The following is a 25,734-nucleotide window of genomic DNA, read 5'->3' as shown; positions in this document are numbered from 1 at the left end:
TGTCACTTGAACTATTTTAATACTGATGAATTCATTATCCGACGCGGATTTGCTTACTGCGAAGTTGGGTGCTTATCGGCGGGGCGACAACCTGGCGGCGCGAAAAACACCAAGTACCCCCTAAACATGTGACCGAGTATTATTCATTGTTGTTGTTATCTTTTAGTTACCTTCTGGTACCTACTTCGAAAAGTGTAATCAATGAAAAGGTCTGAATTCGCAGCTAATATTGGACTTTCAAATTACAAGTACTTTCGTTCGTAGTTTGTGATGCTGAAAACTTCAGGTAACACACACACACGATTTAACTATACTTTGGAGCCACAAGTGCTTACATAAACGCTTATTTTCTAAGCATATTTCGCCCGATCACGAGTTTGTATTTCCAAAATATTTGTCAGTTTTTTCGTTTTTTAACCCCGACAACGTGAACCACAAGACTTAAGTTCCTGCTGTAAGTAAAACCACCAAACGTTCCAATTTTTCGATAATTCAGTCAAAATTTAAGTTTTTATTCGTCGTTTGTTGTTAAAATTGTCATTGTGAAGGTTTCGTGTTGTCACATTTCCTGCTTTCACGGAAAATGGAGGGAAGTTCGAGTGACGTCACGTATACTGGGTGTTGTACCATCAGCTGATTTCATGGTTGAACTGTCATTGGATGACTGTTCTGTTTAAAATAAACACTGGCTGCGTAAAATCCCGTCGTTTGTGTCTCTCTTATCTACTAAACTCGATAATAATACAGTCATCGATTTTCCCGACGTCTCAGCATTCCACTTTTAATCAAATGAAAAAATGAAACCAGTAGAACGGGGTTATCAATCAACGATTTCCAGTGTATTCATCAGTTTACACTGTTAATCGTGATGACCTGGTTTACAGAAGTGCAGCATGATTTCGATACTGAAAGTCCAATTTGTGCAAATTTGCCGCTCACGTGTACAGATACCATACTACCCGTTCATCCCCACCAAAGACGTGATGACGTCGTCGGCAAATTTTGCTGAGTTTTTGCTATTATATGGTGGGCTGTGTAGCCTTGCATATGTAGAAAACAACTTAAATTGTACAAACTTCAATAAATCTTAAATCAGAATTTATCTCTATCTCTCTGCCATTGAGATTTATTTATAAAAAAGTTATTACAGATCATACATTTTTTTTTTGTGTTTTTGTGATAATCTATTAGAATAAATCTGTCTGATCATTCTCACCAATCCAGTAATTATTATTTAAATTTTCTAAAATCAGATATTTTTATACTTGTTTACGTATTTCCTTTTTCCATTTTGTTATCGCATTTTTTGTTGCCTTTTTTCGTCGCAATTTTTGTTTTTTTTTTTGGAATCTGTTTTGGTCGCCTTTTTTGAAGCTGTCTTGGTGGCTCTTTTGTAGCTTTTTTTTGCCTTTATTTTCACATTTTCATCACCTTTTGTATGGACTGTTTGTTCTGTTACTTTCATTTTTTATTGCTTTTTGTACCTGTTTTTTCTTGTTTTTTCTCATTTTATTTGTTGCATTTTTTGGCGTTTGTGTTGGATTTTTTGTTACTTTTTGCAGTAGTGTTTTTTCTCCTCTGTTTCTTCGCGTTTTTTGTTTTTTTTTGTTGCGTTTTGTTTTGTTCTTTTTTTATGTTTTTCTCTTTCCTCACTTTCTGTGGTCTCCTTTATTCTCACTTTTTGGGGAACGTTTTTTTTGCTGTCTTTTGTCGCCTTCGTTTTGACTTTATTTTTCCTATTTTTGTCTTCTGTTTTTATTGTTTTTCTTAACTATCTTGTTTCAGTCGCATTTTTTTTATTAATTTTTTTGTCCTTTGTTTTCGCATTTATTGTTTTTTTTTATCAATTTGTACACGCCTTTTCCTTATTGCACTTTTTTGAGGAATTTTGTTTTGGATTTTTTTATCATTTTTTATCGTCTATGTTTTGTTGTGTTTTTTTAACCATTTTTTTTGCCGTATATTTTTCTCATTTTTTGGTTGCTTGTTTTATCTTTTTTTTCGCCCTTTTTTGTTTTTTTTTTTTTTTCACATTGTTATCACCTTTTGTATGTACTTTTTGTTCTTTTTTATTTTAATTTTTTTTTCCTGACTGTTTTATCGGTTTTTGTAGTAGTTTTTTGTTGATTTCTGTCTCTTTAATTGTTGCGTTTTTTATTTGTGTGTTACATTTTTTGTTACTTTTTATAGTCTTTTTTTTTGTAAATTTTTTCAGCCTTTGATTTTTTGGCGTTTTTTTTTGTTGAATTTTTTGTTGCGTTTTCTTTTGTTTTTTTTATCGGGTTCTCTTTCCTCACTTTTTGTCGTCTACTTTACTGTCACTTTTTGGGATCGTTTTTTTTTTGTGTCGCCTTTTTTTCACTTTATTTTTCCTATTTTTGTCTCCTTTTGGTAATTTTTTAGTAGAATTTTTTTCTTCTTTTTTGTCGCTTTCTTGTGAACTTTTTTTTGTTACCTTTTTTTCACTGTTGTTTCAGTCACAATTTTTATTATTTGTTTTTTGTCCTTTGCACATTTTTGCCACTTTTTTTGTAAATTGTTTATCCCTTTTTGTAGCCGTTTTTTGTTTTTTTTTTGTCACTTTGTACTCGCCCTTTCTTTGTTGCATTTTTTTCGAGACTTATATTAATTAATTTAATAATACATTTTGTAGCGATTTTTTTTCACGACTTTGTTTTTTTTTTCACATTTTTATCGCCTTTTGTGTGGAGCTTTTGTTCTTTTTTATTTTAATTTTTTTCCCACTTTTTTATCGGTTTTTGTAGCACTTTTTTTGTTGATTTCGTCACTTTCTTTGTTGCATTTTTTTTTTGTGTGTTGGATTTTTTGTCATTTTTTGTAGTCGCCTCTTTTTGTAAATTTTTTCTCTCATTTTTTTTTTTTTTTGATTTATTTGTTGCGTTTTGTTTTATTCTTTTTTATCGCCTTCTCTTTCCTCACTTTCTTTGATCTTCTTTATTCTCACTTGTTGAGAAACGTTTTTTTTTTTCCTATTTTGTCGCCTTCTTTTTGACTTTATTTTTCCTATTTTGTCTTCTTGTTTTATTGTTTTTCTCAACTATCTTATTTCAGTCGCAATTTTTATTTTTTTTTTGTCCTTTGTTTTCACATTCTTCGTTTTGTTTTTTTTTTTTGGTCAGTTTTTGTGCTTTTTGTTCTTTTTCATTATTTTAATTATTTTTTTTTTAATTGTTTATCCCTTTTTTGCAGTCGTTTTTTATTGTTTTTTTTTTTGCAAATTTGTACTCTCCTTTTCCTTATTGCACTTTTTTGAGGAATTTTGTGTTGGATTTTTTTTGTCATTTTTTTTATCGTCTGTTTTTTTTTGTAGTGTTTTTTTTAACGATTTTTTTTGCCGTATATTTTTGTAATTTTTTAGTTGCTTGTTTTATCTTTTTTTTTCGCCTTTTGTATGTGCATACTTTTTGTTCTTTTTTATTTTAATTTTTTTTTCCTGACTGTTTTTATCGGTTTTTGTAGTCGTTTTTTGTTGATTTCTGTCTCTTTAATTGTTGCGTTTTTTATTTTTGTGTTGCATTTTTTGTTACTTTTTATAGTCGCTTTTTTTTGTTAATTTTTTTCGCCTTTGGTTTTTTTGGCGTTTTTTTTTGTTGAATTTTTTGTTGCGTTTTGTTTTGTTCTTTTTTATCGGGTTCTCTTTCTTCACTTTCTGTGGTCTACTTTACTGTCACTTTTGGGATCGTTTTTTTTTTGTGTCGCCTTTTTTTCACTTTATTTTTCCTATTTTTGTCACGTTTTGGTAATTTTTTAGTAGAATTTTTGTCTTCTTTTTTGTCGCTTTTTTGTGAACTTTTTTTCACTGCTGTTTCAGTCACAATTTTTATTATTTGTTTTTTGTCCTTTGCACATTTTTGACACTTTTCTTGTACTTTTTTTGTAAATTGTTTATCCCTTTTTGTAGCCGTTTTTTGTTTTTTTTTTTTTGTCACTTTGTACTCGCCCTTTCCTTATTGCATTTTTTTTTTTTTGTGTTGGATTTTTTGATCGTCTATTTTTTGTGGCGATTTTTTGTCGTTTTTTTTTTTGTATTTTGTTTTATCCTCTTTTCGTCCTTTTTTTTATTTTCACATTTTTGCCGCCTTCTGAGTGGGCTTTTTGTTCTTTTTTTTTCATTTTTTTTTTCCTGTTTTTTTTTTCATTTTTATCGAGTTTTGTAACTATTTTTTGTTATTTCTGGCACTTTATTTGTTGCATTTTTTTGTGTTCGATTTTTTCTTACTTTTTGTTATCGGCATTCTTCATTTTTTTTGTTGTGTTTTGTTTTGTTCATTTTTATCGCCTTCTCTTTCCTCATTTTCTGTGGTCTTCTTTATTCTCACTTTTCGGGGTCGTTTTTTTTTTTGTCCTCTTTTGTCGCCTTTTTTGGACTTGATTTTTCCTATTTTGTCTCCTTTTGGTAACGTTTTGGTAGAATTTTTGGATTCTTTTTTGTGAACTTTTCGTTGTCTTTTTTTTACTCTCTTGTTTCAGTCGCAATTTTTATTAATTTTTTTAGTTCTTTGCGCATTTTTGTAATTTTTTTTTTGTACTTTTTTGTAAATTGTTCATCCCTTTTTGTAGCCGTTTTTTGTTTTTTTTTGTCACTTTGTACTCGCCCTTCCTTGTTGCATTTTTTTGAGGACTTATATTAATCAATATAATAATAATAATACATTTTTTTTCACTTCTTTTTGTCGTATTTTTTTGTCATTTTTTGTTGCTTGTTTTATTCCCTCTTTTCGCCCTCTTTTTGTTTTTTTTTCACATTTTTTTTGTGTGGACTTATTCTTCTTTTTTATTTAAATTTTTTCCGACTGTTTTTATCGGTTTTTGTAGCACTTTTTTTGTTGATTTCTGTCACTTTATATGTTGCATTCTTTTATTTTTGTGTTGGATTTTTTGTTATTCTTTGTAGTCGACTTTTTTGGGTAAATTTTTTCCCTCTTAATTTTTTTTGTTGCGTTTTGTTTTGTTCATTTTTATCGCCTTCTCTTTCCTCATTTTCTGTGGTTTTCTTTATTCTCACTTTTCGGGGTCGTTTATTTTGTCCTCTTTTGTCGCCTTTTTTTGCCTTGATTTTTCCTAATTTGTCTCCTTTTGGTAACGTTTTGGTAGAATTTTTGGCTTTTTTTTTTGAACTTTTCGTTGTCTTTTTTTTTACTCTCTTGTTTCAGTCGCAATTTTTATTAATTTTTTTAGTCCTTTGCGCATGTTTGCCACTTTTATACTTTTTGTTCTTTTTTATTTTCTTTTTTTGGAATTGTTTATCTCTTTTTGTAGCTGTTTTTTGTTTTTTTTTTCTTGTCCCTTTGTACTCGCCCTTCCCCTATTGCATTTTTTTAAGGACCTTTTTGTTGGATTTTTAGATCGTCTATTTTTTGTAGCGATTTTTTTGTCGTTTTTTTTGTTGCTTGTTTTTCGTTCTTTTTTTTATTTTCACATTTTTGCCGCCTTCTGAGTGGGCTTTTTGTTCTTTTTTTTTTCATTTTTTCCTTTTTTTTTTCATTTTTATCGAGTTTTGTAACTATTTTTTGTTTATTTCGGGCACTTTGTTTGTTGCATTTTTTTATGTTCGATTTTTTTGTTACTTTTTGTAATCGCCATTCTTCATTTTTTCCCCTCTCATTTTTTTGTTGCGTTTTGTTTTGTTCATTTTTATCGCCTTCTCTTTCCTCATTTTCTGTGGTCTTCTTCATGCTAACTTTTCGGGGTTGTTTTTTTTATCCTCTTTTGTCGCCTTTTTTTGACTTGATTTTTCTATTTTGTCTCGTTTTGGTAGAATTTTTGGCTTCTTTTTTGTGAACTTTTCGTTGTCTTTTTTTTCTCTCTTGTTTCAGTCGCAATTTTTATTATTTTTTTTTAGTCCTTTGCGCATTTTTACCATTTTTATACTTTTTGTTCTTTTTTATTTTCTTTTTTTTGGAATTGTTTATCTCTTTTTGTAGCTGTTTTTTGTTTTTTTTTCTTGTCCCTTTGTACTCGCCCTTTCCTTATTGCATTTTTTTAAGGACCTTTTTGTTGGATTTTTAGATCGTCTATTTTTTGTAGCGATTTTTTTGTCGTTTTTTTGTTGCTTGTTTTTTGTTCTTTTTTTTATTTTCACATTTTTGCCGCCTTCTGAGTGGGCTTTTTGTTCTTTTTTTTTTCATTTTTTCCTGTTTTTTTTTTTTCATTTTTATCGAGTTTTGTAACTATTTTTTGTTTATTTTTGGCATTTTATTTGTTGCATTTTTTCGTGTTCGATTTTTTGTTACTTTTTGTAATCGCCATTCTTCATTTTTTCCCCTCTCATTTTTTTTTTGTTGCGTTTTGTTTTGTTCATTTTTATCGCCTTCCCTTTCCTCATTTTCTGTGGTTTTCTTTATTCTCATTTTTCGGAGTCGTTTTTTTTTGTCCTCTTGTGTCGCCTTTTTTTTGACTTCATTTTTCCTATTTTTGTCTCCTTTTGGGAACTTTTTGGTAGAATTTTTGGCTTCTTTTTTGTGAACTTTTCGTTGTCTTTTTTTTACTCTCTTGTTTCAGTCGCAATTTTTATTAATTTTTTAAGTCCTTTGCGCATTTTTGTAATTTTTTTTTGTACTTTTTTGTAAATTGTTCATCCCTTTTTGTAGCCGTTTTTTTTTTGTCACTTTGTACTCGCCCTTTCCTTGTTGCATTTTTTTGAGGACTTGTATTAATTAATATAATAATAATAATACATTTTTTTAATTTTTTTAAATTCTCTTTGTCGTATTTTTTTGTCATTTTTTGTTGCTTTGTTTTTTTTTTCACATTTTCATCGCGTTTTGTGTGGACTTTTTGTTCTTTTTATTTTCATTTTTTCGGACTGTTTTTTTTCGGTTTTTGTAGCACTTTTTTTGTTGATTTCTGTCACTTTATTTGTTGCATTTTTTTATTTTTGTGTTGGATTTTTTGTTATTTTTTGTAGTCGCCTTTTTTTGTAAATTCTTTCCCTCTCATTTTTTTTGTTGCGTTTTGTTTTGTTCATTTGTATCGCCTTCTCTTTCCTCATTTTCTGTGGTCTTCTTTATTCTCACTTTTCGGGGTCGTTTTTTTTTTGTCCTCTTTTGTCGCCTTTTTTTGACTTGATTTTTCCTAATTTGTCTCCTTTTGGTAACGTTTTGGTAGAATTTTTGGCTTCTTTTTTGTGAACTTTTCGTTGTTTTTTTTTTTTACTTTCCTGTTTCAGTCGCAATTTTTATTAATTTTTTTAGTCCTTTTTTATTTTCTTTTTTTGGAATTGTTTATCCCTTTTTGTAGCTGTTTTTTGTTTTTTTTTTCTTGTCTCTTTGTACTCGCCCTCTCCTTGTTTTTTTAAAGCACTTTTGTGTTGGATTTTTTGATCGTCTATTTTTTGTAGCGATTTTTTTGTCGTTTTTTGTTGCTTGTTTTATGCTGTTTTCGTCCTTTTTTTTATTTTCACGTTTTTGCAGCCTTTTATGTGGGTTTTTGTTCTTTTTTTCTCATTTTTTTCTGTTTTTTCTGTTTTCATTTTTATCGAGTTTTGTAACTATTTTTTGTTTATTTCTGGCACTTTATTTGTTGCATTTTTTTGTGTTCGATTTTTTGTTACTTTTTGTAATCGCCATTCTTCATTTTTTCCCCTCTCATTTTTTTGTTGCGTTTTGTTTTGTTCATTTTTATCGCCTTCTCTTTCCTCATTTTCTGTGGTCTTCTTCATGCTAACTTTTCGGGGTTGTTTTTTTTATCCTCTTTTGTCGCCTTTTTTTGACTTGATTTTTCTATTTTGTCTCGTTTTGGTAGAATTTTTGGCTTCTTTTTTGTGAACTTTTCTTCATTTTTACCCTCTCATTTTTTTTTGTTCTTTTTTATCGCCTTCTCTTTTGTCGCCTTCTTTTGACTTTTCCTATTTTTGTCCCCTTTTGGTAACTTTTGTGGAATTTTTGTCTTCTTTTTTGTCGCTTTTTTGTGAACTTCTTGTCTTTTTTTTGACTCTTATTTTCAGTCGCCTGTTTTTTATACTTTTTCTTCTTTTTTAGGGACTTTTATGTTGGATTTTTTTTGTAATTTTTTGGCGCTCGTAGCGGTTTTTTTCGCCCTTCTTTTTGTTTTTTTTTTTTCACATTTTAATCACCTTTTGTGTGGACTTTTTGTTCTGCTTTATTTTCATTTTTTTCTGACTGTTTTATCGGTTTTTGTAGCAATTTTTTGTTGATTTCTGTTACTTTATTTGTTACATTTTTTTGTTGATTTTTGTAGTCGCCTTTTTTTGTCCCCTCAGTTTTTTTTGGCGTTTTTTTGTTGAATTTTTTGTTGCGTTTTGTTTTTTGTTGAATTTTTTGTTGCGTTTTGTTTTGTTCTTTTCTTTCGTCTTCTCTTTCTTACTTTCTGAGGTCGCCTTTTTTCCTTTTTTCTCTCTTTGTAGTCGTTTTTTCATCCTCTTGTCGCCACTTTTTGTCCTTTTTTTGTCGCATTTATTATGAACTTTTTTTGTCGTCTTGTTTGACTCTTTTTAGTCGCAAATTTTATGATTTTTCTTTTGTCCTCTGTTTTGGCGTTTTTGTTACCGCTTTTGTGGACTTTGCCTTTTTTTTGTAATTTTTTTATCTGTTTGTTGCATTTTTTAAAATCTTTTTCTTCTTTGTTTTTGTAACATTTTTCGTAGAATTTTTCGTCGCATGTTTTGGTCTTTTTAAATCACTTTTTCGTTTGTCACTTTCTGGCCGGCTTTTTGGTGATTTTTTTATTCCCCTCTTTTAGTTTCATTTTTACTTCCCGGTGGAATTACGTGGCGTGGCTTGATTCTTTTGTCACGGATTGTTTAAATTGCGGCTCCCCGCGCAATTCGCTGTTCGTGGAAGGAATTGCATCAGTAACCGAAATTATTGTGTTCTAAAAGGAGCAACGAGATTTACGTAAATCATACCAAACGTAGTCCGATTTTTTTTGCAGATTTTTGCTGAAAACAGACCTATATAATTTTTCTTTACCTGTAGTTTAAGAATCCACACCTGTTCTTATGACTTTTAGAGGTCAAAAATCAAATTTTATAATTTATCTAAGAAACTGGATTTACTTGATTGCATTTCAAAGAGGAGGGAAGTTCTGTCTAAATAAGTTTAGACCAATTTATTTTTCAAGGTTATTTAAAAATTCAAAAGTAGATTCATTCAAACAGAAGGAAATTATGTGAGTAGCGGCAATCGACTGAATATATAGAGGGACATAATTAGAAAAAAAAAATCTTGATTGTGAATAATTAGTACATTTTATAACTAAGGATACAGAAGAAGAAAAAATATATTGATATGTATAACAGGTTACTAATACTCCACATTCTGGAATATTTTTGATAATAAATCTAAAACTTCCAATAAGGATATTAAAAAATGTCCGGCTAGTGAAAAGTAAAGTGACGAAACGCCTGTATTTCCAACAAAAAGAAAAATCAAATTAAATTTTTTTTGAATTGTGTATTTTATTTATGAAAAAGGGAAAGAATTTGAAGTCATTTGAAGTTTTTATGTGAATTAATCGTTATAAATTTCAAACTCCAATTATTCAAATAACAGAGATCAGAGTGGAAGCGCTAAATCAGAACACCCGGTATATCACAAGTATAAATGTCGCATAGTATGGGTCGGCTGTAACTGACGTTACCGTAACTTAGGTGATCAGAAATGCATCATATTATAAACGGGAATTCCCCATTGTTAAACACGAACATAAATAAGAGTGAAGATCAGATGCCAACAGTTGTTTTTTTTTTTTGCTTCAGGTACAGTTAAAAATAATGTATTCTATCTAAAGTGCCCCAAATTCGTAAAATACCCATCACAAACGTCCTGCAACATTGCACTTTGCACTTTATTGATTCATTAAACACAAACATCATGCATTTTCCACAAATCCCCCCGGATGCAGCTACGTACACCTAATTACGTCCTTCACCGTCGATCAATACACTAACATTCCTATTTCCCCAGCGATGGCCTCACTCAAAAACGACCCGAAACGCAGACAAAGAGATGGCGTTATCAGCAGCCTCCGGGACCTCTTCGGCAACGTCCTCCACATCGACATCATCTGCTCCGTCGCATCCGAATGCGACTTCGACGGTAAGTACAGCGCAAGGAAATCCCCTCGATAACCAGACGCAGTTGAAAGATCCTCCAACGTGCTCCTGGAGATGACCAACAACATCGACGCCCCGCCGAAGCCGAAGGAGAAACCGAAGAAAAAGTCCCCGCAGCATGCCGCCTCCCCGAAGAAAGCCGAACCGTCCACGAAAGCGCAGCCCGCGGTGGTTAAGTCGCGCAAGACGATCGAGTACGAGCGCGTTATCAACTTAATCCGGTCGGGGTACAAGGTGCTGGTGATCCTGCGGGGAGTTCCCGGGAGCGGGAAGTCCCGGCTGGCTGTGGGCATCACGGACGTTACGCTGGGGCCGGGGAACAACAGCCACCACATTTTGAGCACGGATGACTTTTTTGTGCAGCAGAGGGGGTACGTGTACGACCCGAGTAAGCTGCAGGAGGCGCACGGGTGGAACCACCGGAGGGCGTTCCAAGCGATGAGTCGGGGGATGAGTCCGGTGATTATCGACAATACTAACACGCAGATGTGGGAGATGAAGCCCTACGCCATGATGGCGACGGATTATGGGTACATTATTGAGATCCTGGAACCGGATACCTGGTGGGTGTTCAATGACAAGGAACTAGCGAAACGGAACTCCCACGGAGTGCCGAGGGCCAAAATCCGGGATATGTTGGATCGGTACGACAAGAACGTGACCACGCAAAAGTTGCTGTGCGCGTATAATTTGTCCTACAAGTTCCAGAAACCGCCGCCCCCGGTGGTGAATAATGGATTTGTGCCCTTTAGGTATGTAGGTGGGTAGTTAGGGGTGTGTGCTTCATTAAGGGTTTGAAGAGTTGGGTGTTTTTGTTTTTTTTTTTTTTTTTTTCAAATTTAGGCAGCTGTAGTTCTGACTCAGTTACGTCTGGATTCAGAATCAAGAATTTGTTGATTGATTTTTATGTTGCTTCTTGAGAATTGCCCTTATTTTTATATCCCTAATTTTTTGTTGTTTTCATACATTTTAGCACTCTAAATTTTGTGACAAACTGGTCTTGTGAAAAGAATTTCGATTGTTCGTTCTGTCAGAAGTCAATTTTATTTTTTGTTGTTTTCTACTGTGTTCCAGAAGGTCGATTTTTTTTTATTTTCCATTTATTCTGATCTTTTTTTTTGTTTCTCATGTTATTTTGTTTCTTATATTATTATTATTCATATTTTTTATTCTTAGTTTTCTTTTCATTTCTGTTTTCTACTTTATAAAGTGAAAAATATTTTTCCTGAAGCTGTATTCTGTTTTGGAGCTTTTTTTGCCCAAACCCCTGCATAATAAAATTTATTTAAACTTTTCTACTCTGTTTCCTTTCTTTTGTTTGTAATTTTTTTCATAATGTACGTTTTTTTTTTAATTCGACGAGACAGTTTTTTTAAAATTAGTTCCATCGCTGACTAAATCACGTTTTTTCGATCATATATCATTTTTAAATGTACAAATTGGATAACCCTACATCAAATGGGACTCCTTATATTTGTATTTTCGAATTTGTCTTATAAAATATCGGGTGTCTCATTTATATCATTGCAGAAAACCGACAGCTGCAAATTTATTCACCTAAATTAATTAAAATATTGGAATTTGACGTTTTTTTTGAGGTAATGTAATTAAAACATATTATTCGAAATTCCACATCTCCATCTTTAAATATGGCGGCGTTTGAGGATTTTCAAGTGGACCAATTTTTTTTTTAATGCAAATATAGTGAGAATCTAAAACCTTTGTATCAAATATCTCATCTTTATTTTTTTATTAAAAATATACTATGATGGGTTACTTTCAAGAGAAACATCCTGTATATTTTAAATGAATTGTAGTCTCATCAGAGTCCATTAGAAAAATACCTTGACAGTTCGACACCTGCAAAAAATACATTCGTTCTGATGAAACCAAGGTTACGTAAAAAGTTTTTTTTTACGACTGTTGAAAAAATCTTCACACTATCAATGAGGTAAAGAAATGAAAAACTTAGTCTCACTTTGTTATAGCTATTTCCAAATATTAATTTCATTAATTGATTATAACAAATAATTAATAATTAGTTTAATATTCTAGTGATAATGAAGCAAACTAATTAATTAGTAATTAAATGCACTTTACCAAAACTAGCCGTAAATAAGAGCAGCAAACTATAATTATTTGCTAAATAATTAGTAAATTATTTACTGTACATTAAATGGGACAAACAATAACACATTTAATACAAGAATAAAGCAAACTAATTGATTAGTAATTAAATTAATTTGACCAAAATTATTTACTAATTACTTAATTACTCTGTGAAATTACTTGTACGTAATCAAATATTAATCCCTAATGTACAGGATAGCCATTTTTATTCGTTATCATTTTTATTTTATTTTTTATTTATTAATTGAGACAAACAGCAAGAAGTAATTGAATAGTATAAAGGTAATGAAACAATAATTAATTAGTAATTAAATACACTATACCAAAACTAGCCCTATAGAGAAGCAAGGAACTGTAATTATTTACTAATTACTTAATTACACTGAATTTTCGTAATCATAATTAAATAATAATTTGTTAAAAATGGCTTCGAATACTAAATTTATAAATTAATTATAGTAAATAATTAATTAACACATAGAATATTCTAAAAGTAATGAGGCAAACTAATTAATTAGTAATTAAATGCATTTAATCAAAACTAGCCGTAAATTATTTACTGTATATTAAATGAGACAAACAATAACAAAAAGTAGTTAATTTAATACTTTAATAAGATAAAGCAAACTAATTAATTAGTAATTAAATGAATTTGACCAATTACTTAATTACTCTGCGAAATTACTTGTACGTAATCGTAATCAAATATTAATAATCAGTTGAATCTATGTAATTGAGTAATAAATCGTCAAAAAACGAATTCGAATATTAAATTCATTAATTAATTATATAAACAATTAATTAACACATCTCTAATGTATAAGATAACCATTAATTCGTTATCTTTTTTATTTATTAACTGAAACAAACAGCAAGAAGTAATTAATTGAATATTTTAAAGGTAATGAAACAATAATTAATTAGTAATTAAATACACTATACCAAAACTAGTCCTATAGAGAAGCAAGGAACTGTAATTATTTACTAATTACTTAATTACACTGAATTTTCGTAATCATAATTAAATAATAATTTGTTAAAAATGGCCTCGAATACTAAATTTATAAATTAATTATAGTAAATAATTAATTAACACAGAATATTCTAAAAGTAATGAGGCAAACTAATTAATTAGTAATTAACTGCACTTTACCAAAACTAGCCGTAAATTATTTACTGTACATTAAATGAGACAAACAATAACAAAAAGTGGTTAATCTAATCCTTTGATAAGAATAAAGCAAACTAATTAATTAGTAATTAAATGAATTTGACCAATTACTTAATTACTCTGAAATTACTTGTACGTAATCGTAATCAAATATTAATAATCAGTCGAATCTATGTAATTGAGTAATACATCGTCAAAAAGCGACTTCGAATATTAAATTCATTAATTAATTATAATAAACAATTAATTAAAACATCCCTAATGTATAAGATAGCCATTTATTCGTTATCATTTTTATTTTATTTTTTATTTATTAACTGAGACAAACAGCAAGAAGTAATTAATTGAATATTTTAAAGGTAATGAAACAATGATTAATTAGTAATTAAATACACTATACCAAAACTAGCCCTATAGAGAAGCAAGGAACTGTAATTGTTTACTAATTACTTAATTACACTGAATTTTCGTAATCATAATTAAATAATAATTTGTTAAAAATGGCTTTGAATACTAAATTTATAAATTGATTATAGTAAATAATTAATTAACACAGAAAATTCTGAAAGTAATGAGGCAAACTAATTATTTAGTAATTAAATGCATTTAATCAAAACTAGCCATAAATAGGAGTGGCGATATAATTCTTTACTGATACTTAATTACAGGATTGAAATTACGTCTACGTAATCGTAATCAAATGTAATGAATTAAAAGTAATTGATGATAATTATAGTCAAAAAATGGCTTCGTATATTAAATTAATAAATTAATTATAGCTATAGGAAGAAGTAGTTAATTTAATATTCTCATAGTAATAAAGCAAAGTAATTAATTAGTAATTAAATTCACTCCTAAACTAACCGTAAATAGAAGCAATTAACTATAATGAATTACTAATTACTTAATTACTCTGTGAAATTACATATACGTAATCGTAATCATGTACAATGAATTACAACTAATTGTTAATTGGGTAATAATTCGTCAAAAAATGACTTCGATTATTAAATTATAAGTACAGTATTGTCCGGTTATAATGAACCCGCTTGTAATGAACTTCCGGCTATAGTGTACTGTATTTCAAGTAACGAAATTTTTTCCATATATCTAATGTATTTTTTTTCGGTTATAATGAACCACTGAATCCGCTTGTAATGAACTTTCGGATAAAATGAACTAAATATTATTCAAAATAAAGTGCAGTTTTCCGTTTATAATGAACTTTTCGGGGATTCCCTGATTTACGCGCTACGCATTTCCCCACCAACTTGCTTTCTGTGCCAGTCGATTCTTGGTCACTGTGTCGAAGTAGCGCTACATAAGTACTTACTTGTGTAATAACATTGTTCGAAATGGAAAAACAAAAACGTAAAGCTCTAACCTTAAAGGACAAGTATGATATTATACAAAAAATACAAAGTGGTGTTAAACAACGCGATGTTAGCCAGGAAATGAACTTGATAAAATCCACTGTTTCTATGATATGGAAGCAAAGAGAAACCATTTTATCAGCGTATGGTCAGGGAAATTCTACGTGTAAAAAAATGAGAAAATCAAAGCACCATGAAATGGATCAAGGGCTTCTTAAGTGGTTTACACAAAAAAGACAAGAAAACGTTCCTGTAAGTGGTATTATTCTACAAGAAAAAGCTAATGAAATGGGTAGTAAAATCGAAAACAAAGACTTCAAGTGTTCTAAAAGTTGGATTGAACGTTTTAAAAGAAGACATAATATCCGAACAGGAAAAATTGTGGGTGAGTCTGCAGCAGTAGATTTGAATGTTGTTAATGACTGGTTAACTAATGTTTGGCCTCATATTCGGAAAAACTATGACAGTGAAGACATTTTTAACGCTGATGAGACAGGGCTCTTTTATCAAATGACTCCTGATAAGACTTTAAAATTTGTGGGAGAAAGTTGTGCTGGAGGAAAGTTATCTAAATTGAGGATTACAGTTTTAGTAGCTGCCAATATGTCTGGAACAGAAAAAAGGAAATTGTTGGTTATAGGCAAATCTGCCAATCCTAGATGTTTCAAAAATAAACAATTGCCCGTAAAATACAAATCAAACCGTAACGCGTGGATGACCTCTGAAATTTTCACAAATGAACTGCTTGAATGGGATGAACAATTAAAACAAAAAAATAGGAAAATTGTACTTTTAGTTGATAACTGTACAGCTCACCCTGAGATTAAACTAAACCAAATTAAATTAGTTTTTATGCCACCGAATACGAGTTCAAAATTACAACCGATGGATCAAGGTGTAATTCATTCATTAAAGAGCCATTATAGGAAAATTTTACTCGCGCAGATGATAGAGGCTATGGACAACGGAAAAACATTTTCAGTTAGCATTTTAGATGCTGTAAATTTTATTCACATGGCTTGGCAAAAGGTTAGCAAAGATACAATAGCAAACTGTTTCAAGCATGGAGGATTTTCTGAAAAAAGTGCTGAATTTGATGCAGACGATGAGCTTCCCCTAACAGAATGGTTAAAAAAACATGAAGATGATCCTGGACTTATTTTCACAGATGTGGATAATGCAATTGAAATTGCAGTGCAAGAGAAAATCGGGGAATTTAATTTTGAAGAATATGTGGAAATTGATAACGACATAACGGTAACAGAAAGACTAACTGACGAGCAGATTATAGAATCAGTGACATCAGTCATGGCAACAAGTGACGAGGCCGAGGGTGAGGAAAATGAGTCTGATGAAGATGTTGATGTTTATGTTCCTTCTCTTAATGAAATGGCGCAAAAAATGGCAGAGACTCGCAACTTTTTAGAATCGCGCACTGTTCCGGAGCCTATATGGAACAGCTTTTGCAACCTCGAACGCTATATTAGTGACATTCACTTTTCTAATAGATATGTACAGACAAAAATAACTGATTTTGTCAAGTAGACTTGTGTTTATGTGACGTCTTGTTATATGTAATTACATAAATAGCTATGTTTTTTTTTATTTTTAGTTTATAAACCAAGAAATATTTTTTGAATTGTTCCCAACGTAGAATTGAAGTAAATTGAATTTAAACAAACGCAGTTTTTATTTTTCCGTTAATAGTGAACTTCGGATATAATGAACTAGTTTTGTTACATTTTTTGAGTTCATTATAACCGGACGCTACTGTAATTACAAGTATAATGGATTAAAACTAATTGATCATTAGCTAAACATAATTAAATAATAATTTGTAAAATATAACTTCGAGTACTAAATTTATAAATTAATTATAATAAATAATAATTAACACATCCAATGTATAGAATAGCCATTTGCTGGTTATCATTTTTACTGTACATTAAGTGAAACAAACTAGTCGTAAATACGAGTACCGAAATATAATTATTTACTAATTACATAATTACTGTGTGAAATTACTTGTACGTAATCGTAATCAAGTATGATGAATTGAAAGTAATTGATAATAATAATTATCAGTGAATTATAACTAATTAATAGTTCGTCTAAAAATTAATAAATTAATTATACCAATTAATTCATTAATCTAGTGAGACTAACAATAACAACAAGTAGTTAATTTACTACTTTAATAAAAATCAAACAAACTGATTAATTAGTAATTAAATGCACTTGACAAAATTATTCACTAATTACTTAATTACTGTCTAAAATTGACTGTACGTAATCGTAATCACGTATACAGAATTAAACCTAATTGATGATTAATTATTATTAGTGAAAAAATGACTGAATATTTTCGTAATTAATGGTAATAAATAATTAACAAAAGTTTGTTTATTAATTTATTGTATATCTATCCTTATTTCTCACTTCTGGAAGGATTGTTATTTCCCGTACAAATAACACGAAATTTACAATGGTTAGTTAAGATAATAATCAATTTATATGGCAACAGAGTTTCGACCACACTAAAAACCACCTAACCGCCTTCAGATTCCAGCAACAAAACGGCTTCGTCGAAAACGTCCCCAAATCAAAAAGCACCTCAGCCCTGGACCAAACCACCATGGACGTCGAAATGGGAAACCTGATGGAGTTCTCCGAAATACCCAAAGACACCGACAAAGAAAGCGACCAAAAAGAAAACCCAGACTTCTGGAATTCTAATCCCGTCGACGACATCCTAATGTGCACTGAAGAAACCCGCGTGGAAATCCTGCAACCAGTAAGCGCAAACAAAAACCGACCTAAACCGTTCCCGGACATAGAAAACGCGTGGGGGGTAGACGAGAAAGCGCTACAGTCATGGGACATTGTGACACCAGTCAAGTGCGACTTCAACCAGGCTTCGGTGGAAGTAGATAACAAGGAGGAAGCCAAACCGGAAACGAGAGACGGCAGCACGTGCATCGAAGGGCGCGATTATTTGAAAAACGGGCAGATTCCGTTCGGTTTTAGAGTCGTGGTGGCGGAAAATCGCGACATCAATGTCGGATCGCCGGCTAGAAATTTCGCCCCGCCAAAGAAAACCATGGTGGATCAGAGTTGCATGACGGTGGATGTTGTTGAAGAGGAGGAGAATGAAGAGAAACGGGTCAAGGACCTTTTGGATTTGTTTCCGAAGGTGCCGCGGTCTTCTTTGCGCGAGTTGTTTTATAAATGCAACAGGAATTTCTACTGGACGGTCGATCTACTTCTGGATGACGATAATCTAGAAGTGGCTGCTGCGAAAGAGGAAGATACAGAAGAAAAACACGAAGAAAGTGAGGAGAAGACAGACGAGCAATCGATATTTATTGAGTCGTCTGGTGAAGAAGACAAGGAAGACTCGACTAAAGAAAAAATGTTTAAAAAGAAGACGGTTTCTGAAGACTGTCTAGAATTGAAGACGTGTCTTGAGAGTAAGTTTAATATAAGTAAAGAACATTACTCGGAGCACGTTTATAAAGTGAAGCAGACTAAATTCGGGGGTCCAATTTCTGAACCGGAACCTCAGCCGTCTACTTCGTCTGCAATAGTGGTCGATTCTGACTCTGATCTAGATTCAGATGACGATTATTCTAACAATGATGACCCGAAACATATGATTGAATTAAATTTGGGGGACACTTTCGTCGACCAGTTGGAAACTTTGTTTGGTGGAGATTTCCCCAGAGGGTTCCAGCCGGTGGTACAAATGCCTATTGCTCTAGCCCGACAAATCTATAGCTTCTATGTTGAATCCATCTGTCAACAGATGGAAACCCAAAACCATATCTTAGACCGTCTAGTCAAGGAAGATGAAGAGTTTGCTAGAAAATTGCAGCGTGAAGAAGTGCCTCAAACTACCACCAGAGCTCCAACTTTCACTGAAATCATGGATGAGCAAATCGCTATGAATCTACACCAGAAAGATGTAGATGATTGGAAAAATATGACAGCCGATAATCTAGCTTCGAAATTGACTAAACAAAAACTGTTCCAAGCTTTTCCAAAGGTGGAAAGGGACATTTTACTGGAAGTATGGCACGCCTATGATTATGATTATAATAAAACTGTGGAAGTTTTGATCGCTTCTGTGGGGGCGGAGAACGTGAATGGAACAGAAGGGATAAAAGATCCCCCATTGAGTAAAACGACTTTGGAAGAAATGAAAGCAGCTGAAGAAAATTGTGGCGAACTTGAGGTAAGTTGAACTAGTATGACAATGTGGTTTTAAAGTTTCATCTAGGAACCTGAGGACCCCAAACCCGCGACGTACTACAGAGAAGAAGCCAATAAACACTTGAAGAAACGATCCGAATTATATGAGAAAGCCAAGGCTTCGTATCAAAGAGGAATGACCGAAGTCGCAATGTTCTATTCAGAATTGGCAAAAAGGGAAACTCGGTCGTACGATAAAGCTAATCATTTCGCGGCTGCCGCTTTTATAGAAGAACATTCTAAAAGACTTCAAAAGTTCGATACTCTAGATCTTCACTACTTCTACGTGAAGGAAGCCATTCCAAACTTGGACATATTCATAGATAGAAACATAAATTTGTTGAAAGGTAGTTCCAAAAGGGGACAAGATTTATTTGTTATTACAGGAAGGGGTAAAAATAGCGAAGGGGGTCGTTCTAAAATTAAACCCGCAGTTATGGCTAGGCTGCAAAAACGTAAAATTGGGTAAGTACTCCCATCTATATCTATGTACCTTTCTCACTCTATTTCTTAGGTACGTTCAGCTTAATCCAGGATTGTTGAAGATCCGAGTCCTGCGGGACTCCCTAATAACAAGTGATATACCGTAATTTTATAATTTCTACATATTTTTGTATCGTTTGTTTAAATACTAAATGTCAATTTTTGAGAATTTTATATTGTGACACCACCAACATCGACCCATTTCCAGGGTTTATAGTACAAATGGTTGTGTTAAAGTACCTGCGGAAATGCTTTTTATTTTTGAAATTTGTGCACATGTGTTTTATTTCGTGGATGCCAAATGGTATTGCTCAAATTTTTATTTAACACTCCATATGTGGCAATCTTCGTGTGACAAATGCACGGTTTTTGTTGGATTGGATGAATAAATTTAAAAGTATTCACGTAATTGGAGTTTTGTAAAAATTAGTTTGCAATTAGTGTAAGTCACGATCTTTTAAATTTATTCATGTAAGGTCGCATTTGTGTTCACCTAATAATGTTGTTTAATTATTTTAATGACTTATCCAAGCCATTTTTCTAGTTTGTAAATTATGGAACATCTGGCTGCTTATAGTTGTGGTTTTGAAACGCTGAACGTCCAATATCTTGCCACAAAGGTTCGTTGTTTCAAAAGCGGAACTATGCTGCAATGGCAGATGTGTATTGTTGCAAATTATAATTTTTTTATACATTTTTAAGAAATATATTTTATTATGTGAATTGTGGTATGGTCTTTCATTATTTTACCCTCTTTTCAGTTTTTATGAATTTTTTATATTCAAAATTTTATTATTATTATTTTTTTTATGAATTTACATATATTAAAATATGGTTTTGTTTCTGAAATAGTGAACATTGAGCAGATTGCGGGTTTTTCTTCTCCTTGGTTGCTGTTCACTGTTTCAGAACTGGAACTATATCTATGATTTTTATATTCACTTTTTAATTGCTTTTGTATTTCACAAATTTTGTTAATTTCAGTTTTGTGTGTACTTTATTTTAAAATATTCTAAAAATTCCAATGTTCACTGCTTCAAAACCGAAACTATGTTTATGATTTTTTTATATTCACTTTTTAAATTTTTATAGTTCGCAATTTTGTTAATTTTCACTCTTGCTTTTACTGTTTTTGTACGTAATTTTAAAATTTTATAAAAATTACACATTTTGTTAAATTCTCTTCGTGGAAATTCACACACAGTTTTTTTTTAATAAAATTACTCTTTTTGGTTTTACGTGTTGTCATCATACGCGATAACAAGTGGAACATATATAAATTAAAGTATAGTTCTGTTTCTGAAATAGTGAAAATTAAACAAATACTTTTATGTGTTCCATTTGAAAAACTTGTAAAATCCACAATATTATTCCCGTATTATTTTTTAATTCCTAATAGTAAATTTTTGACAAAATCAAACACGTGGCATATTTGCGGATTGTCCACTGTTTCAAAAACGGAAGTATGTTATTTTTATATTTGCTTTTTTAGTTTTTGTATTTCACAAATTTTGTTAATTTTCAGTTTTACTTTTAACTGTTTGTTCCCTCTTTTTTTTGAAATGCAGAGTTATGACAACCGAAGGTAAGCAAAGAAAAATGTTACTGCCTCGGTAGGACTCGAACCACACTTCACCCGCTTGCCGGGCAGGCATCCTGACCACTAGACTACGAAGCCGCTTATCTTTCTCCGTTTATCATCGTGTTATTGTACCGCCCCAATAACCAAACACGTGGCAAGTCTGCGGATTTTCCTTTTACTTGGTCAATGTTCACTACTTCAAAACCGGAACCATGTTCATGACTTTTTTATATTCACATTTTTGATTTCACAAATTTTATTGATTTTCAGTCTTGCTTTTATTGTTTTTGTACTTGATTTTAAAGTTTTATAAAAATTCCAAATTTTGTTAAAAACCCTTTGTGGAAATGCACACACAGTATAATGAGTGGTCGAGTTTTTTTTAATAAAATTACTGTTTTTAATTTTACATGTTGTAATACGCGATAACAAGTGGAACATAGATATTAAAGTATAGTTCTGTTTCTGAAATAGTGAAAATTGAATAAATACTTTTGATGTGGTCATTTGCAAAAAATTAGGGTGAAATTCGCAATATTCCCATAATATTTAATTTCTAGAAATACATTTTTGACAAAATTAAAAACTATGTTTATGTTGTTTTTATATTTGCTCTTTTTAATTTTTGTATTTCACGAATTTTCTTAATTTTCGGTTTTACTTTCACTGTTTTTGTATTTTGTTTCAAAATATTCTAAAAATTCCACATTTTTTTAGTTCTCTTTTTTTTGAAATGCAGTTTCATGGGTGGTCGATTTTTGACATAACCAAACACGTGCAAGTCTGAGGATTTTCCTTTTACTTAGTCAGTATTCACTGCTTCAAAGCCGGAACTATGTTCATGATTTTTTTTACGTATTCACTTTTTTAATTTCACAAATTTTGTTCATTTTCAGTTTTGCTTTTATTTTAATAAATATTTTATTTATTTCATTTGTACTTGATTTTAAAATTTTCTACAATTCCACATTTTGTTAAATGCATTTTGTGGAAATGAACAGTTTAATGAGTGATCGTGTTTTTTTTTTAATTACTGTTTTTGATTTTACATATAACAAGTGGAAATATAGTTATGTTTCTGAAATAGTGAAAATTGATCAGATCTGCGGGTTTTCATTTTCCTTGGTTGCTGTTCACTGCTTCAGAACTGGAATTATATTGTATACTATGTATTTGCTTTTGTATTTCACAAATTTTATTAATTTCAGTTTTGCTTTTACTTAATTGTAAAATTTTCAAAAAATTCCACTGTTCTCTGCTTGAAAACCGAAACTATGTTTATGACTTTATAGTAACTTTTTTAAATTTTTTATTTCGCAAACATGTAGTAATACGCGATAACAAGTGGAACATAAATATTAAAGTATAGATCTGTTTCTGAAATAGTGAAAATTGAACAAATACTTTTGATGTGTTCCATTTGAAAAACTTGTAAAATCCACAATATTATTCCCGTATTATTTAATTCCTAAAAGTAAATTTTTGACAAAATCACACACGTGGCACATTTACGGATTGTCCACTGTTTCAAAATCGGAAGTATGTTTGTTATTTTTATACATATTTGTTTTTTAGTTTTTGTATTTCACGAATTTTGTTAATTTTCAGTTGTACTTTAACTGTTTCTGTATTTTATTGCAAAATATTTTAAAAATCCCACATTTTGTTTAGTTCTCTTTTTTTTGGAAATGCAGTTTCATAACATAACCGAAGGTAAGTGAAGAAAAATGTTACTGCCTCGGTGGGAATCGAACCACACTTCACCCGCTTGCCGGGCAGGTATACTGACCACTAGACTACGAAGCCGCTTATCTTTCTTCGTTTACCATCGCATTATTATGCCGCCGCAATAACCAAACACGTGGCAAGTCTGCGGATTTTCCTTTTACTTGGTCAATGTTCACTACTTCAAAACCGGAACCACGTTCATGACTTTTTTATATTCACATTTTTGATTTCACAAATTTCATTGATTTTCAGTCTTGCTTTTATTGTTTTTGTACTTGATTTTAAAGTTTTATAAAAATTCCAAATTTTGTTAAAAACCCTTTGTGGAAATGCACACACAGTATAATGAGTGGTCGAGTTTTTTTTAATAAAATTACTGTTTTTAGTTTTACATGTTGTAATACGCGATAACAAGTGGAACATAGATATTAAAGTATAGTTCTGTTTCTGAAATAGTGAAAATTGAATAAATACTTTTGATGTGGTCATTTGCAAAAAATTAGGGTGAAATTCGCAATATTCCCATAATATTTAATTTCTAGAAGTACATTTTTGACAAAATCAAGCACGTGAGATATTTACGGATTTTTCGTCCACTGGATTCAACGTTCACTGTGTCAAAACCGGAACTATGTTTATGTTGTTTTTATTTTAGCTTTTTTTAACATTTGTATTTCACGAATTTTGTTAATTTTCGGTTTTACTTTAACTCTTTTTGTATTTTATTTCAAAATATTCTAAAAATTCCACTTTTTTTAGTTCTCTTTTTTTTGAAATGCAGTTTCATAGGTGGTCGATTTTTGACATAACCAAACACGTGCAAGTCTGAGGATTTTCCTTTTACTTAGTCAGTATTCATTGCTTCAAAATCGGAACTATGTCATGATTTTTTTTACGTATTCACTTTTTTAATTTCACAAATTTTGTTCATTTTCAGTTTTGCTTTTATTTTAATAAATATTTTATTTATTTTATTTGTACTTTATTTTAAAATTTTCTACAATTCCACATTTTGTTAAATGCCTTTTGTGGAAATGAACAGTTTAATGAGTGATCGTGTTTTTTTTTAATAACTGTTTTTGATTTTACATGTTGTCATCATATGCGATAACAAGTGGAAATATAGTTATGTTTCTGAAATAGTGAAAATTGATCAGATCTGCGGGTTTTCATTTTCCTTGGTTGCTGTTCACTGCTTCAGAACTGGAATTATATTGTATACTATGTATTTGCTTTTGTATTTCACAAATTTTATTAATTACAGTTTTGCTTTTACTTAATTGTAAAATTTTCAAAAAATTCCACTGTTCTCTGCTTTAAAACCGAAACTATGTTTATGACTTTTAATAGTAACTTTTTAAATTTTTTATTTCGCAAACATGTAGTCATACGCGATAACAAGTGCAACATATATATTATATTTCGCAAACATGTAGTCATACGCGATAACATGTGGAACACATGCATTAAAGTATAGTTCTGTTTCTGAAATAGTGAAAATTATACAAATACTTTTGATACAGTTATTTGCAAAAATTATCGAAAATTCACATCATGTCCATTATTTAATTCCTAGAAGTAAATTTTTGCCAAAACGAAACACATGGATATCTGCGGATTTTCCTTCTACTGGGGATGATAGATCATTGTTTCGAAAACGTAACTATTTCTGTAATTTTTTTTATATTCACTTTTTCAATTTTTGTATTTCAAAATATTCTAAAAATTCCACTTTTTTCCCTTTTAGAGGAAATATCTGCCAAAATCAGTCTTATCTTTACAAGTACTAGCCCCACCCACCCGCCCTTTATTTTCTTAGAAGGTATGTGATTTGCCAAAATCAGTCGCATCCTAGAAAGTACTAGCCCCTCCCACCCGCCCTCTATTTTAGAGGAAAAGACTAATTGATTAATTCATACTCAGTTTTTTTCTCAAAAACACTCATAAATTTGAAGAAATTCGGCAAAAATGTAAGATGACGGAAATTTTGACTAACGATTTACCATATTTATAATAATCTTAAAATATTTGCACGATTTCACGGCATTCATAAAATATTCGTACACAATGTTGATTTTTTTTCCAAAAATCTCCATACTAAGGGTAAAAACTCAACACGGATTCATGAATCACACATGCAGGACTCTGCAATCCTATAAAATTAAATTTATAACACCAAAAAAAGAGGACAAATTAATTAGTAGTGAGTAAAATGGTAACAGGCCAATTTTGACGCTGAAATGTATTGTAGTAGGACACCTATACTAAAATATAGTATTACTTTTGAAACAGTGAAATGTGAATTGTATTCGCTGTTTCAAAAGCGGAACTATATTTCTTATAAGCCGACGGTCCCCTTATACACAGCTTAATAACAACCACAGACTAAGAAAATACAGAATAAACCTTTATCATCATGAATTATTATCAAATCCAGTTGCATTTTTGTCCTGCCAACACTATAAGTTTAATAAAATAAGAACTTATAAAAATCAGTAAGTACATAATTAGTTGGCTAAAATAAAAATGACAGCGGTGCTTTTACATTTTTAATTGTGGTATTAATAAACCAAACTGTCAAAGTTCGATAATTTACATCCGTTCTGAAAATCGATAAACAACGACCATAAACTGTGTGGACGCCAAGAACCCAAACAACCAGTCTACAATAAAATAACAACCCCGCAAATTTTTACCTGAGCTGCCCTTTTTCTGCCCCACTGACCAGTAAACCAATACATCAAAACCCGGACACGCCATTATTAAAGCCGGCCCTGTCCACCTGCGATGACTCACCAACAGGTGTCCTCCAAAGAGTCGGTGTCTTTGCCCCCTCCGTCCCCCATCCTCCATCTCTTTCCCGCCACATGTAAACCCGAGAAAATCGTGTTGGCGTCGTCTTCGAAGATTATCCAATCAT

At 31.2% G+C, this 25,734-nt stretch overlaps 1 protein-coding gene across 1 annotated transcript; it reads left to right on the top strand.

Annotated features, from left to right (window-relative positions):
- The first annotated feature begins 23 nt into the window (after positions 1-23).
- LOC135125174 (uncharacterized) lies at positions 24-20,232 on the top strand. Its single transcript, XM_064050556.1, has 7 exons — positions 24-113; positions 167-286; positions 9,948-10,079; positions 10,122-10,848; positions 17,333-19,004; positions 19,050-19,486; positions 19,536-20,232. The coding sequence occupies exons 2-7, from the start codon at positions 271-273 to the stop codon at positions 19,609-19,611; spliced, it is 3,060 nt and encodes a 1,019-aa protein (XP_063906626.1). The 5' UTR covers positions 24-113; positions 167-270; the 3' UTR covers positions 19,612-20,232.
- The last annotated feature ends 5,502 nt before the right edge of the window (positions 20,233-25,734 follow it).

Source organism: Zophobas morio, unplaced genomic scaffold, assembly GCF_036711695.1.
Source record: "Zophobas morio isolate AGI-343-1 ecotype UQ-CSIRO unplaced genomic scaffold, CSIRO_AGI_Zmor_V1 ptg000008l, whole genome shotgun sequence".
Classification (NCBI taxonomy): domain Eukaryota; kingdom Metazoa; phylum Arthropoda; class Insecta; order Coleoptera; family Tenebrionidae; genus Zophobas; species Zophobas morio.
The sequence above is the reverse complement of the archived record's forward strand: the minus strand, read 5'-3'. Positions and strand labels throughout refer to the sequence as shown.

Bases quoted from the DNA above. Each gene is read 5' to 3' on its own strand.
- LOC135125174 (XM_064050556.1), top strand. The intron at 10,080-10,121 runs GTAAGTACAGCG...AACCAGACGCAG, and splicing joins ATCCGAATGCGACTTCGACG to TTGAAAGATCCTCCAACGTG. The intron at 10,849-17,332 runs GTATGTAGGTGG...AACCGCCTTCAG, and splicing joins AATGGATTTGTGCCCTTTAG to ATTCCAGCAACAAAACGGCT.